At 37.1% G+C, this 13,878-nt stretch overlaps 1 protein-coding gene across 1 annotated transcript; it reads right to left on the bottom strand.

The window, feature by feature from the left end:
- Positions 1-1,311: 1,311 nt before the first annotated feature.
- On the bottom strand, positions 1,312-6,302 carry LOC104887442 (zinc finger CCCH domain-containing protein 53). The gene is made up of 10 exons (XM_010672068.4): positions 5,789-6,302; positions 4,091-5,378; positions 3,811-3,984; positions 3,437-3,622; positions 3,257-3,351; positions 2,878-3,132; positions 2,565-2,736; positions 1,948-2,169; positions 1,517-1,596; positions 1,312-1,409 (listed from the first exon to the last, which is right to left on the bottom strand). The coding sequence occupies exons 2-9, from the start codon at positions 5,251-5,253 to the stop codon at positions 1,563-1,565; spliced, it is 2,301 nt and encodes a 766-aa protein (XP_010670370.2). The 5' UTR covers positions 5,254-5,378; positions 5,789-6,302; the 3' UTR covers positions 1,312-1,409; positions 1,517-1,562.
- Between the last annotated feature and the right edge of the window lie 7,576 nt (positions 6,303-13,878).

Raw genomic sequence — 13,878 nt, 5'->3', positions numbered from 1 at the left:
TAACTTTCATATCAAACAGTTACTCATGCAATTAATCACCCCCACCCCAATTGCTGCCATCTACTGATTTACATAGACACAAACTCCACACATATGATACATGTCCATGCAATAGCCTAAATAAGTGCAACATTTGCATAGTACTTACTATTCACAGTTTAAACTTCGATTAGCTTTGGTGATTTACATTTTAGGAAAAATATAATCATATGAGATCTTGTTAGATGCGTCTGAATGTGAATTTTTTAATATCAACTTTTTATAATTTTTACTTATTGATAATTGAAGATATTAATGGTTAAAATACTACATTGGCAAACGTGGAAACAAAAAGTGTTGCACTTATTTAGAAACGGATAGAGTAAGTAGTATATGAAAAAGAAGAAGGAAAAAAGACAAATTCCCACTTGTGTAATAGTAGCAGAAATGAAGCTGCAGCAAGGAGACAAATTGTCCTATATCAAGAAGGAACACAGTATATGCTTTAATAGCTGGATTGCACAAAAATAGAGGCTGTTCTCATTAATCTCTTTTCTTCATTTTATCTATTTTCTTTCATCATCTGTTTGGAGAAGTCCACAGACTACAAAGATCCATCATAAATAACTTCCTTTTTTTTTTTTCTTCCAAAGAGTATAACATTAATAACAGCAACTAATAAACCCTATTTTTTTTTCTTAAAAAAAAAAAACCATACTATTTATACTTGAGCTGATGAGCTGAGAACTTCAATCTTTAGCTTCACTCCTTCCCTTTTGTGGCAACCTTCCAACTTCAATTCTGTTGTTAAAAAGCTATTTTGCTTCTGACTTTGTGCTTGCCTGGCTGTACAAGGACTGTTTGTTTATCCTAATAACAAAGATTAAAAACCTATAATTTTTAAGGGCTTGTTTGTTTCTCCTATCTTTCAAAAGGAAAAAAATTTTACAGCCCATGAATAGAGGATGAAAGGTTAAGGAAGGGGAAGGATGACAATTACAGTACTGGGTTACTACTAAAATTATACTACTACTAGTAAAAATTACACTAATGATTCACTTTCTTTGGGTTGTATTACCTGTTGGTCCAAACCTCCAAAACTTCCAACTACAGAATCAGAGATGGGAACAATAGTAGTGCAACAAACAAACAAACAGGGCATAAATAAGCTGACCCCACTTCTTTCTTTCTTTCTTTTCTTTCTTTCTTTCTTTGTTTTCTAACTTCCTTTTTTTTATGTATTGCAATTTGTATGGTAATGATGGGACTACTACCACTTCTTCTAATAGAACTACTAACAACTTTGGTGCAGTATTTGCTGATGGTGAAGGGTTTTTTTTTTTTTATGTAACTTTGTTTTATTTTATTTCATTTTCTTCCCTTAAACAAGACTTTGGCTGATGGGCTTGGTGACACTTCCCAATCTTTCCCTGTTATAAGAAAAAACACAAAAGAGTATTACATAAAAGAAATTTCCAAATTCTGTAATGATATTAACAACAATATGATTTGATTAGACTTAGTGATAATGATGTACCTAGATTAATGATTAATAAGCCAAAACCTCGCCTTTTAGCCGCAACCTACATACCAATAGCACCATGACCAGGGGAAAACCTGAACCAAAAGTCCAACACTAATTAGCAATCAAGGAGTAGTAGAGATAGATGCATGAATCAATTTAGTCTAGGAAAGAATATACAAAAGTATTCACATTATGTTTGAATGATAGATTTAGCATAATGTTAGGGCTTTTTTCAATCTAGTGACTCCAACTTTCAAAATGGTGGAGCCCTTACACTTACCCCCATGATTAATCATCATTCAAAAAGCCTAAGCTTTTACATTATTCATATTTTTTTAAGCTCCAATGATTTGATTGATTCATGGAGAATAAAACTTTTTATGAGGTCCTTCCCCCTCATTATATCAATAATAATGGAAAGAAGAACTTTGCATCAAGTGTACCTAGGCATTTGGAAGTAGCATGATGACTTGAAAGGAGCCATGTCCAATGCAGTTGTACCAGGATGGAAAGAGGAAGCTTTGGAGGTATTATTTGCAGCTAGATTCGACAACGCCTCCACTCCGCTGCTACCCCCAGCAGTGTTACCCGCAAAGGTGGTCATGTACTCACTCCCTCCTTTTTTAGGGGAAGCGAAGGGACTATCCGGGAGATTGTGCTCCAAGCTACATTAATCATCGCAAATAAAAGGCATAAACAAACATGTTTTGAAGATTCCTACGAGAGTTACTCATTCAAGTAATTAAGCAACTATGAGGCAAAAACAAATTTCCAATTTTCCAAAGAAAATGGTCTAGACAATCAAATGTTTGAGACATAGTCTATGTGGACTGGGGCCTTTGTGTAGCTTTACTTGAATGGATCCCACCAGTCTCTTATTTCTTGTTTAGAAATCTAATTCAATTTTCAACAAAAAGACAAGCAAGGCCATGCAACAAGTATCAATAACAAGCTTTCACATTATGTACATTATTATTACTAAGATGGCAACTCATAAAAGGAATTATTGAATTGAATTGATTTATTTATTATATAAAAAATGTAAAAATAAGATAGCCACCTTTCAGGTAAACTGATATTGTTATCTTCATGACAGGGATTCTCCTTGGCATTGCCATTGTTGCTATTATCCTCCCCACCAACTGAACCTTCTTTTTCTCTGTCAGTTGCCTCATTTATAGCCTGCTGCAATGCTTGTTTGGCCTCATTAAGTGGAGGGCTACCACAGTTTTCTGGGACAGAAAATAATGCAAATTTGTTCAACAACTTGACAAATTACTGTAATAAATGCTGCCTTTGAATCACTCAACATTTTGGCACTAAATTTTCTGAACTGAATTTAAAAGTGTGCGAAAGGAGATAAGCTAGAGTACCATCTGAAGCATCTGGACTGCTCCGGTCGGAGCTGAGGAGGGCTTGATTGAATATGCTATTCGGAGATTGTGTCGGCGAATGTATGGGCGGAGCCCCTGTGGAGAGCGAACGGTGGTGATGACTTCGCTTCACATCAAGGAGTTGCAAGCCCATTAGCCTCCGGCTTTGCAGTTCCAAAGCTTGCTGCAAATCAGCTTGCTCCTCCAGCTTCCTCCTCCACAATATGTATTGTGTATCATACATCATTCTTGCCCCTATAAATTTTTTTTAGAAAAAGAATTAATATCACAAAGGAATTAAATTTGACAAATATGTTTCAAACTTTCAATATGGAGAATAAAAGACTTTTTTTTCTACTTTTTTGGGTATCTATCTTACCAAGTGGGAGATCAAAAGGGTCTCTAGAATCAATGGCAGTGGGAGAATTACATGCAGAGAACTCCCCTCTTTCCATCTGTTGCTGCTGTTGTTTCCTGCAGATAAATAAAAATGTCTAAGCCAAAATTGCAATAAAATTATCAAATCACAAGTTAGAGAGGAAATTAGACTACAATTTACCTGAATTTATCTGGGACTTTACCCTTCTCTTTATAAGGTTTCACTAAAACTCGAGCATCGCAAACAAAATGAGGATTACCCTTAGCTAGTATGATCTTGACAGTCTCCGGATAAACAAAGGTCACAAATCCAAACATGCGTTTTTGCTGATATGGTATTCTCACATCTTGCACTGGCCCATAGATGCTACAATAAAACACAAATCAAATTAACAAACTATCATCCTTGTTTGTTTTTCATCTTTTGGGTACGGTAAATGATAAGGTGTGGAATTTAAAGCAACAAGCAAGGAAATCATATAACATAAATCATCATATTGAATAATCATAATATAACATCATGAACATCATCATTTGTCAATGTTAAAAGCTAACCTGAAATAATTGGAAACATCCTCTTCTCTAAATGTACTATCAGCTGGGAAAGTCAAGTAGATCTGTCTCGAAGCCGGACTCGAATCACCCCGGCCATTTTCAAGCCCCCTCGGGGATCTACTAAACTTGTGAAAATCTTCTCCCATCATCAAAGCCGCTGCTGCAGCAGCCGCTCTACAAGCAATAAAAATCAAGCAGTCAGCAATTAAGCTTCTTCAAAAGGCTGCTACTAATTATTACTATTATTAGTACTACAATATATATAGTACAAGACCGTTACCTTGGTGAATCATTTTGTTGCTGTTGAGCAAATAAGCTTAATCCCTTGTTCATGGAGTAAGGGAAAGAAGCAGAAGCCGAAGTCGAAGAAGAAGCTGAAGCAATGGCAGCAGCAATGAGCTTATGTTGCTGCATGGATTTAGATCTTAAAAGCTCATGACAATGTTCCATCATCTCCATCTTGGAAGGAGACCCAACTAAAGCAGCAGCCGCGGCTGAATCAGAATCGCTTAGCATCCCACTACCATGGACAAATCTACAGCTAGAACCATTCTTACAAAAACCTCTAGCATAGTATAGACATGGTTTCCATCCTAACCCAGAACCCGGGTCATCCAACAACGACCCCAAGTTAATATCACTAACTGAACAACTCCGCCTGTGGGCTAGTCCATTGACCCCCCAGGCGGAGGACCCAGCGTTGCCGACTCCATGAGCGAAGTCGGCAACGCTACCACCTAACTCAAGCTCAGCCTGTGGATTAAAATACAGGTCTGTACTCTTTGGCCGAAGAGTAGGAGAATGATCATTCAAAAATGACAACTGCTCTTGCAACTGAACATCATCCATCAAGAATTCACCTCCTGGAACACTTATATTCCCGCCACGACGGGTAGTAGTAGCGTAGAAAGGCGGAGTAGACGGGTTCAAAGTCGAAGATGTAATGGTTGAGTTTAGGTTGTTCCCATAATTAGCAGACGACGATATAGGACTCATTAAATCGTCTTGATTTTGATATAAATCAGAGAAAACTGAAGCTCCCCAAGAATGAGAATGAGAAGAAGTAGAGGAAGGACTAGCAAGTGTTGGTAGAGTAAGAGAGGTAGGAATCTTTATACCACTAGGAACAAATCTAGAAGAAGATGTGGAATTTTGCCTTGAAAAGTTATTGTTATTATTATTATTATTATTATTGGTAGTAGTGTTATTATTATTTGAAGATGGAGTAGGAGGAGTAGAGGGCGTGTTTGGGGGAATACCCAATTCTTGCCTAGCTTTAACAACTACAGAGTGAAGTAGATTCTCCGGTCCAAACGCCAACCTAATCATTTCTTTTTCACCATGATCTTGAATAAGTAAAACACCCATTATTTTTGAAGCATTTTCTGGATCCAAACTTTGTACTCTTGAAAATACTACTTTTGTTGCTTCATATGGATCCATTTTTTTTCCCACCAATTTTTCACTTTTTCTTTTGTAAAATACTCAAAACACCCCAACTACCAAATTTAGCAAAAGCTTCAATTGAATCTAGCTTAATTCACTCCTACTGTATTTTTCTCTTGTTCCTGCAAAAATACAAAAATAAATTATATATAATAGTATAACAAAAAACCCCAAAAAAAAAGGAAGTAGAGGAAAAAATGAGTGTGATAGTGGTTATGAAAGTCAAGCTCAAAGCGTTAAAAAAGCTGTATTCTCGTGGGGTGATGAGAAAAAGAAGGATGAAATTTTCAAAAAGAGGAGAGAGAAAGTATGGATAGCTAATTGTACCCTTTAATTTGCTCAAAGGTAAAAATTCACAAAAAAATAAATTAAAAAGCATATCTTAGTGAACCAAAAAAGTTATTGCACAACAGCTCTGAGCTCTCCCTACCCCCATGCATTTCCAACTTTCTGCATCTAATGTTTTTTTCTTATCATCACATAAAAAATTCAGAATAAAAAACTAAAATTATACTATGTACTTAGTACTTACCCCATGAAATGAAATTATGAGTAGTCTTTAATTATACACTCAAAATCGATAAATAGAATGAGTTGGTGCATCAGCATGACTATGGTAATGAGCAAGAGTTTACTATAAAAAGTTAGCTAAACCACCGCCTTCTTTTTTTGTAGCAGAAATTTTAGCAGCATGAAAACCCATGAATTAATTTTTGTGGGTTTATATTTTGTTGGGGTTGTTTTTGAGTTGGATTGGAGAGTGAGAGTATTTAGTATAGTAGTACTAGTGTTTTTGAGCTCTCACTCTCAAAGATGATTTTGTGTTTGATCCTCTCTCTTTCTATCTCTTAAAGATGATGACTTTGTTTTTCTCTCTCCTGTTAATTTTGAAGTCTAGCTGTGTTGTGACTTGGGTGTTGTTATAATTGAGTAGTAAACTGATATGAGGACAGCTGATCCAGATCTGCTTCAAATAGAGCACGTTCTCCCTCTTGTTCTATTACCCTACCTATCTCTTTTATCTTCTTCTTTATAACCCTATTAAGATTATTTTTTTAAATCAAGATGGCTAATATTTTAGTCTTGTGATTTTGAGTTTGGCTCCCTTCAATTTAAGATGGATTGGGTTTATTCGAGTTCGGATTTCTTTTATTTGGGTTGGTTTGGATATGAGATTGGGTTAATGTTTAATTTTATATTGAAGTCGGGATGCGTTAATTATTTACATGTTTTTTATTTTTAAATTAAATTGAATTTATTTTTATTTAGGTTAGTTTCAGTATCATGTTGGATTAATGTTAATTTATGTTAAAGTTGGATTGAGTTAATTATCCACGTGCTTTTGATTTTCAACTTAAATGGAATTTGTTTTATTCGGGTTGGTTCAAGTATTATGTCCAACTTTTGGAGACTTCCAATACAACTGTTTAATTAAGGATTTACCGATGAAGATATTTCATAATTATGATTGTGTCACAGTACATCAATTAAGATTTAATAATTACGACTACTTGGAACAACTCAATTAGGTTCTTCAATCCTTGAAATGAGCCCAATTTCTTCAAAACTTCAAGCAAACCCAAATTCCATGTGAGAGAAGGAGTGTTTGTGAGTAGAGTTAAATTTTCGTGAGGAGAAAAGAAGTAGAAGGTGATGTTGAAAGAAAGATAGAGAGAAAAATAGAGTTTGTGGGATTTTAATGGAGTTTGTGAAGGTTGAGAAGGTAGGAAGAAGGAGAAAAAAGAGAGAAGAGAGAAAAATGTTAGGGTTTGAGATTGTAAGGAGAAAGTGAGGAGAAAGGGCCGAAAAATGAGAAAAGTGGCAGAAAAAACAGGGGAGAGCCTGCTCCGTGTAAAAGTAGAGCGCCCGCTCTATTTCAAACCTCTGGGACGTAACCCTCATGGGTAGGAGCGCCCGCTCCTACTTAACGCGGAGCACACACTCCGTTACAACTGGGTAGAGGAGCACTCGCTCATTGCTCGCTCCAACTTGCTGACTTGCTATTGTGTTTCTTTTTTTTTTTTTTTTGGCAAAATGTGATAGGAGTGTCCGCTCTTCTCAAGTTAGGAGATCTTGCTCCTCTTGGAGTTATCGCTCCTTGAGCGCGCATCACCTACTCATCTGCTTCTGCAAACCTTTTGTTATTTTCATATTTGATGCAAGGTTGCGAGGACTCCAAGGAGTGCCCGCTCAATTTTTTTTCTTTTTTTTTTTTAATATATATAAAAGGTAAAAGAACATGAACACAAAAAGGTTAGTGCATAAAAAACACATAAATACATGAACATGCTTGAAATAAAGAGTAAAAGGAAGAAGGGAAAGAGATCGAGTTGCCTCCCGCAAGCGCTTTGTTTTGAGTCATTAGCTTGATTTTACCTCGCAAATTAATCTAGGGTAGCGGAGGTGAAATCTTTGAGTTTGAGGGATATGACTTTTTCAAGCATGTCTCATTCATAGTAGATCTTGAGATATTGGCCATTCACCTTGAAGGATTTTGAAATCCTTGCTACAAACCTCAACCGTAGCATGCGAAAAAACCTTTTTCACCTCAAAAGGGCCACTCCATCTAGACTTGAGTTTGTCCAGAAAAAGCTTCAATCTTGAATTATACAAGTAATACCTTGTCACCTTCATGAAATTCCTTCTTGTTGATGTGTTTGTCATGCCACTTATTAGTTCTTGCCTTGTAGACACTAGCGCAATCATAAGCATTAATTCTGAGCTTTTCTAGCTCATATAATTTTAATAAGCGTTTCACCCGCTCTAGCCAAATCAAAATTAAGACTTGAGAGTCTTGATTTCCCATAACGTCCTATGCTCCATCTCAACCGGCAAGTGGAAACCCTTTCCATATACAAATTTGTAGGGAGTGGTGCCTATAGGAGTTTTGAAAGTCGTCCTATAGGCCCACAAGGTATCATCCAATTTAAGTGACCAATATTTCCTATTTCTTTTCACGCTTTTCTCAAGAATGAGCTTCAATTCACGGTTAGAAATCTTCGCTTGATCGCTAGTCTGAGGATGGTAGGACAAACTCACCTTGTGATGCACCCCATACTTGGCAAAAAATGCATGGAAAGACTTCTTAGCAAAGTGAGAGCCACCATCACTACTAATGATCGTCCTTACTCCCTAAGGACTCCAAACTGAGGAAGAGTGGTCTTCTTAAACAGCTTCATCACCACCTTGACATCATTGGTGGCACGAGGCTATAGCTTCAATCCATTTGGACACGTAGTCAACCGCCACCAAGATGTATTTGTTGCCATAAGATGAAGGAATGGACCCGTAAAGTTTCTGGCCCAAACATCAAAAACTTCTAGCTCAAGGATGGGGTTTTGAGGCATTTCATCTCTTCTTGAAATATTACTGATGCGTTGACACCTATCACAAGTCTTGGCATGGACCCAAACATTCTTGAAAAAGCTAAGGTAGGCTAAAAGAGTCCACTTTGTAATACCTTAGCCACCGTCTTATTAGCACTCATGTGACCTCCACATGGTGAAGAGTAACACATTTCAAGAACACTAGGCACCTCTTCATCCGACACACATCTTCTAATGAGGCCCTCCACTCCTCTTTTGTTTAAATGGGCTCATCCCATATGTATTTCTTAGCATCGTGTTTCAATTTTATTTGTTGTTGAGTTGTAGAATATGGAGGAAAAACACTACAAGCAAGGTAGTTCACGAAATCAACATACCTAGGAAGCTTCTTACTCTCAATGGAAAATAATTGATCATCCGAAAATTAATCATTAATAGGGTGGTCAAAAGCATTTCCCTCACCTTTTTGAACCCGAAGTCTTGATAAATGGTCGGCCACTAAATTTTCGGCCCCTTTCGTATCTCGGATTTCCAAATCAAACTCTTGTAAAAGTAGTATCCAACGGATAAGGCGAGGCTTGACTTCTTTCTTGGCAATAAGATACTTGAGAGCCGAATGGTCGGTGTAACCACTACTTTTGAGCCAAGAAGATATGGTTGAAGCTTTTCTAAGGCCTACACTACGGCAAGAAGCTCTTTCTCGGTGGTGGCATAGTTCACTTGTGCCCCATCAAGAGTCTTGCTAGGGTAGTAGATGGCATGAAGGGCCTTGTCATTTCTTTGTCCCGCAACCGCACCTATGGCATAGTCGCTCACATCACACATGATCTCAAATTTCAAATCCCAATATGGAGGTTGAATAATCGGGTCCGAGACAAGTGCTTTGCAAAAAGCTTCAAGACAATAATTAGTAAGCAAGAATGGGGCATCCTTGGCAAGGAGATGCGTTAGAGATTTGGCAATCTTGGAGAAGTCCTTGATAAAATGACGGTGAAACCCCGCATGACCAAGGAAACTCCGCACCCCTTTGATATTTGTTGGAGGGGGATGTTGCTCAATAACCTCAACCTTCACCTCATCAACTTGAATACCCCTTTGAGAGATAACATGACCTGAAACAACACTTTCTTGTACCATAAAGTGACACTTTCCCAATTCAATACCAAATTAACTTCTTCACATCTTTTTAAAACTTGTGCAAGGTGAGCCAAACATGAACCATAGTCTTGACCATAAATACTAAAGTCATCTAGGAAGACTTCCATTATGTTCTCAAGAAATTCAGAAAATATGGCCATCATACACCGTTGAAACTTAGTCGGAGCATTACATAGCCCAAAAGGCATCCTTCGATATGCGAAGGTACCAAAGGGACATGTGAAATTAGTTTTCTCTTGGTCTTCCGTATGGATTGGGATTTGGAAAAATCTGGAATATCCATCAAGGTAGTAAAAGAATTTGTGCTTGGCTAAACGTTCCAAAAAGTGATCTATGAAAGGCAGAGGAAAGTGGTCTTTCCAGGTAGCGGTATTTAGCCTGCTATAGTCAGTGCACGTATGCCACCCGGTCATACCTCGGGTTGGAATCAACTCATTTGAACCATTTTCAACAACCATTGTCCCAAATTTCTTAGGAACTACTTGAACTAGAGGAGACCCATTTACTATCCAAAATAGGATAAATGATCCCCACATCAAGTAGTTTCATGACCTCTTTCTTTACCACTTCTTTCATATCGGGGTTCAACCTTCGTTGAGCCTCAATAGAAGGCTTGTGACCTTCCTTAAGGGAAATGCAATACATGTAAGAATTTAGGGTTAACCCTTTTAGATCATCAATGCTATACCCAATGGATATTTTGTGAGCTCTTAAATCTTTGAGAAGTTTTGAACGTTGATCGTCATTGAGGTTAGCATTAACAATAACAGACTAGTCTCATCTAAGTACACATATTTTATTTGAGAGATGGGGGAAGAGGTTTAAGATTAAGTTTTCTCACCTCCTTGGTAGGTTCATCCACCAAGTCTTCACCTTGAATATTCAAGCTCTCATGCTCCAGTACATCCAAAGCTTGAACCATATGGAGCACATCTTCTTATCATGGTCTATGAAATTTAACAAAGCAAACTCAAGGAGATCATGAGCATTATGCAAAAATGTTTCTACTTTCATAAATAACATGTTAAAGTATATCAATTCGCATACAATCATCTATATAAGAAGGAGATTTCATGATTTGAGTAAAGCTAAAAGCTTCATGCTTATCACCCACCTCAAACATTAGCTTGCCATTTTTCATATTGATTATTGCCGCCGTCGTAGCTAGAAATGACCTACCCAATATTATTGGTACATTAGGGTATTCATCAATTTCAAAAACAACAAAGTCAACGGGAATGTAGAACTTTTCAACCATAAGAGGTACATCTTCAAGCTTCCCAAGAGGCATCTTTACCGATCTATCGACTAATTGAAGGGGGATGTGAGTAGTTTTAGGTCTGCTAGGCTCAATCTCTTGCAAACCGAGTAGTGCATAAGACTCACACTAGCACTTAAGTTAATCTTTGTGAATAATCATGTCTTTTATGGCACAAGGGATGGAAAAGCTTTCGGGGTCCTTAAGTTTGGTGGGAACTTGTTTTGAATCGATTCATTCTCAAGCTTCTTCAATCATTTCTTTACTTTGCCTGACTAAGGAAAATTTGAAGAGACTTAGGCGGATGTGGTCTTGAGAGACTCCATTACGCTTCACCGTAAAGCAATAATCCATAAATGTTTGCAAGTGAGCTTGTGGATCCTTATCCTTTGCTCCACTAAAATGTTTCCTTTCTATCAAGTCAATTAAAGCGGAGCGAAGTTCAATGTCATTTGCTTCGGTAGTGGGTTGAGTTATGACACTTCTTGATTCAAAAGGACCTAGAGCACCATAACTTCTCAGGTTTCTAGGAGTATCTGCCATTGAGCGATCACTATTAGTAGGACTTGATGATCTAGAAGAGTGAGGAGAACTTCCTCAGGAAGTTCCTAAAGATTTAGCTTCCTCTTCTTCTCGTGCAAATAAAGTCCTCAATATTGGCCGAAGTGGAAGATGATACTTATTGAGATCGTTGTGCGGCTCTATGCCCTCACCTTATGGCCTTGATGGTCCTTTCCAACTCTGGATTGTATGGAATCAAAGGAAGGGCACGCCTACTTGGCATACAAAGCTAAGCAAAGAGTTAGCGATAACAAAATAACAAGCATCAAGCTGAAATTAAAATAGTAAAAGACTTAGACTCACACAACTTCATAATGTTTTAATGCTAGACGCTATTCCCCGACAATGGCGCCATTTTGAAAAAGGAAAATTTGGTCGTTATAAATCTCCTAATAATCAAACAAAACCTAACTCAACCACTAAACTAGGTAAAATGGTAAGTAAGGGTCGAAATAGCAGGGAATAGCTAGAAGAACGCTAATATTGCTAATTGTTGCAAGCTAAGTCGAATATTTAGCAAGATGATTGGTTTACTAAATTAAGAACTAAAACAACTAACTAATTAGGACCTTAGGAAGACGCTAAATGATTAGACAAGAAATCAAATAAGAAAAACATTGGAAGAAGGGGATAAAAACCATCTAATCATGGTTTAGGCAACTAGAAGGGCAAAGTATATATAGGGGGAAGAACCAAGCAACTAATTGAGGTTATTGACTCTTAACTAGCTCTAACACCTTTCCCAAGGGTGCATAAAACTATCCAGGTCACACATTTAAGCCTCTCTCATGGTCTCAAACATACACCCAATAGATAAGCACAATGTTGAGTTACAAAACTCTCACTCTCATGAGTAATTAAGCAAGATAATAGCATAAATATCAACCTTAATCTTCTCTCTCAATTTGACTAAGGCATTAATAAAAAACCATCCAAGTAATTACCTAGAATGCAAGTAGATAATAGTCATGCTATTAATCAATTAATAAGCCCAATCAAACCTCCTAACTTCTTATTCAAACACCCAAATCAATCGTGGTTGGATTTTCACCCCAACCCCAACTGATCAACTACTCCATAATCATCATAGTAATACTGAAAAAAAGGGAAAATAAATCAAACATGAATAACTAAAGCAATCAACACAAGATTTAACATAACATTAAGCTATAAATTAAAATCTAAACATGGATTAAACTAAGTAAACAAAAGTTAATTAAACAAAAAGATAAAAGTGTAAAAGGTATAGAGAAGAAGCGATATTACTTAAACCAAGAAGAAGAAATGAAGATCTTTCATAAAAACCATAATTTTGGCCATAATACAAGCTACAAAACCATGAAAATCTACTTCTCCCTCTAGGATTTCACGTTCTCTCACTAGATTAAGCTAAAAAATCTCTAAAAAATGATTTTCTGGAATAAAAGTTAATCTGTCATTAAGTGGATAAAGTATATATATTATTACTAAAACGTGCTAAAAACAACGTTTAACAAGAAAAAAGTCGAGAAAATAACAAGGAGAGCCCGCTCCTTGTTAATTAGGAGCGCCCGCTCGTAACAAAAGTAGGCGATGGAGCGAGTGCTCATGGAGAGCTCCTGGCTCGCTCCATCCCTACTGTCAATAGGGTGGTTGCTCAGCTTTTGAGGAGCGTCTACTCCTTGTCAAATGCACGCCAGGAGCACTTGCTCAATGGGAGCTTCTGGGTAGCTCCAAGCTACTGCTTCCTTGGTGACCTTCAGCACTTGTAGGAGAGCCCGCTCCGCTCTTCTCCATGCTCAGAGTGCCAGCTCCTTGATAGCTCCCTCCTCGCTCTAAACTTTCTGCCTTATCCTGCCATATTTTAGAACTTATAGGAGTGCCAGTTCCTATTTTAAAAGGAGTGTCCACTCCTCCCGATTTTGCTATTTTCTTCTCAAAAATCCATAATAAACAATAGTGTTAGTGATCAAAGGGGAGGGCAAAAAAGCATGAAATAATTCTACATACTTAACATGCACTGCTAGAGGATGAAAATGAGGAAATTAGAGGGATAAAGTGCACTTAAATGCAAAAATATCATGCAAAAACTATCATAATATGCACAAGAGTGAGACTAAATTCTCACTCATCAGGTTGTATATTGATTTTTTGGTGTTATATAATATTTCTTACGTAGCAAAAAAAAGTTTGTGTGGTACTTACACTCTCTTCTAAACCTCTAATGTAATTGTTTTATTTCCAAGTCAAACCCACAATTAAAAAAATAATGTTTTGTGTAGTTACAAGGTATCAAACATATGACCTTTGAAATGAAAAGTGAAAGTTTTACCATGATTC

This window comes from Beta vulgaris, chromosome 2, assembly GCF_026745355.1.
Source record: "Beta vulgaris subsp. vulgaris cultivar EL10 chromosome 2, EL10.2, whole genome shotgun sequence".
In the NCBI taxonomy this organism is placed as follows: Eukaryota; Viridiplantae; Streptophyta; class Magnoliopsida; order Caryophyllales; family Amaranthaceae; genus Beta; species Beta vulgaris.
The sequence above is the reverse complement of the archived record's forward strand: the minus strand, read 5'-3'. Positions and strand labels throughout refer to the sequence as shown.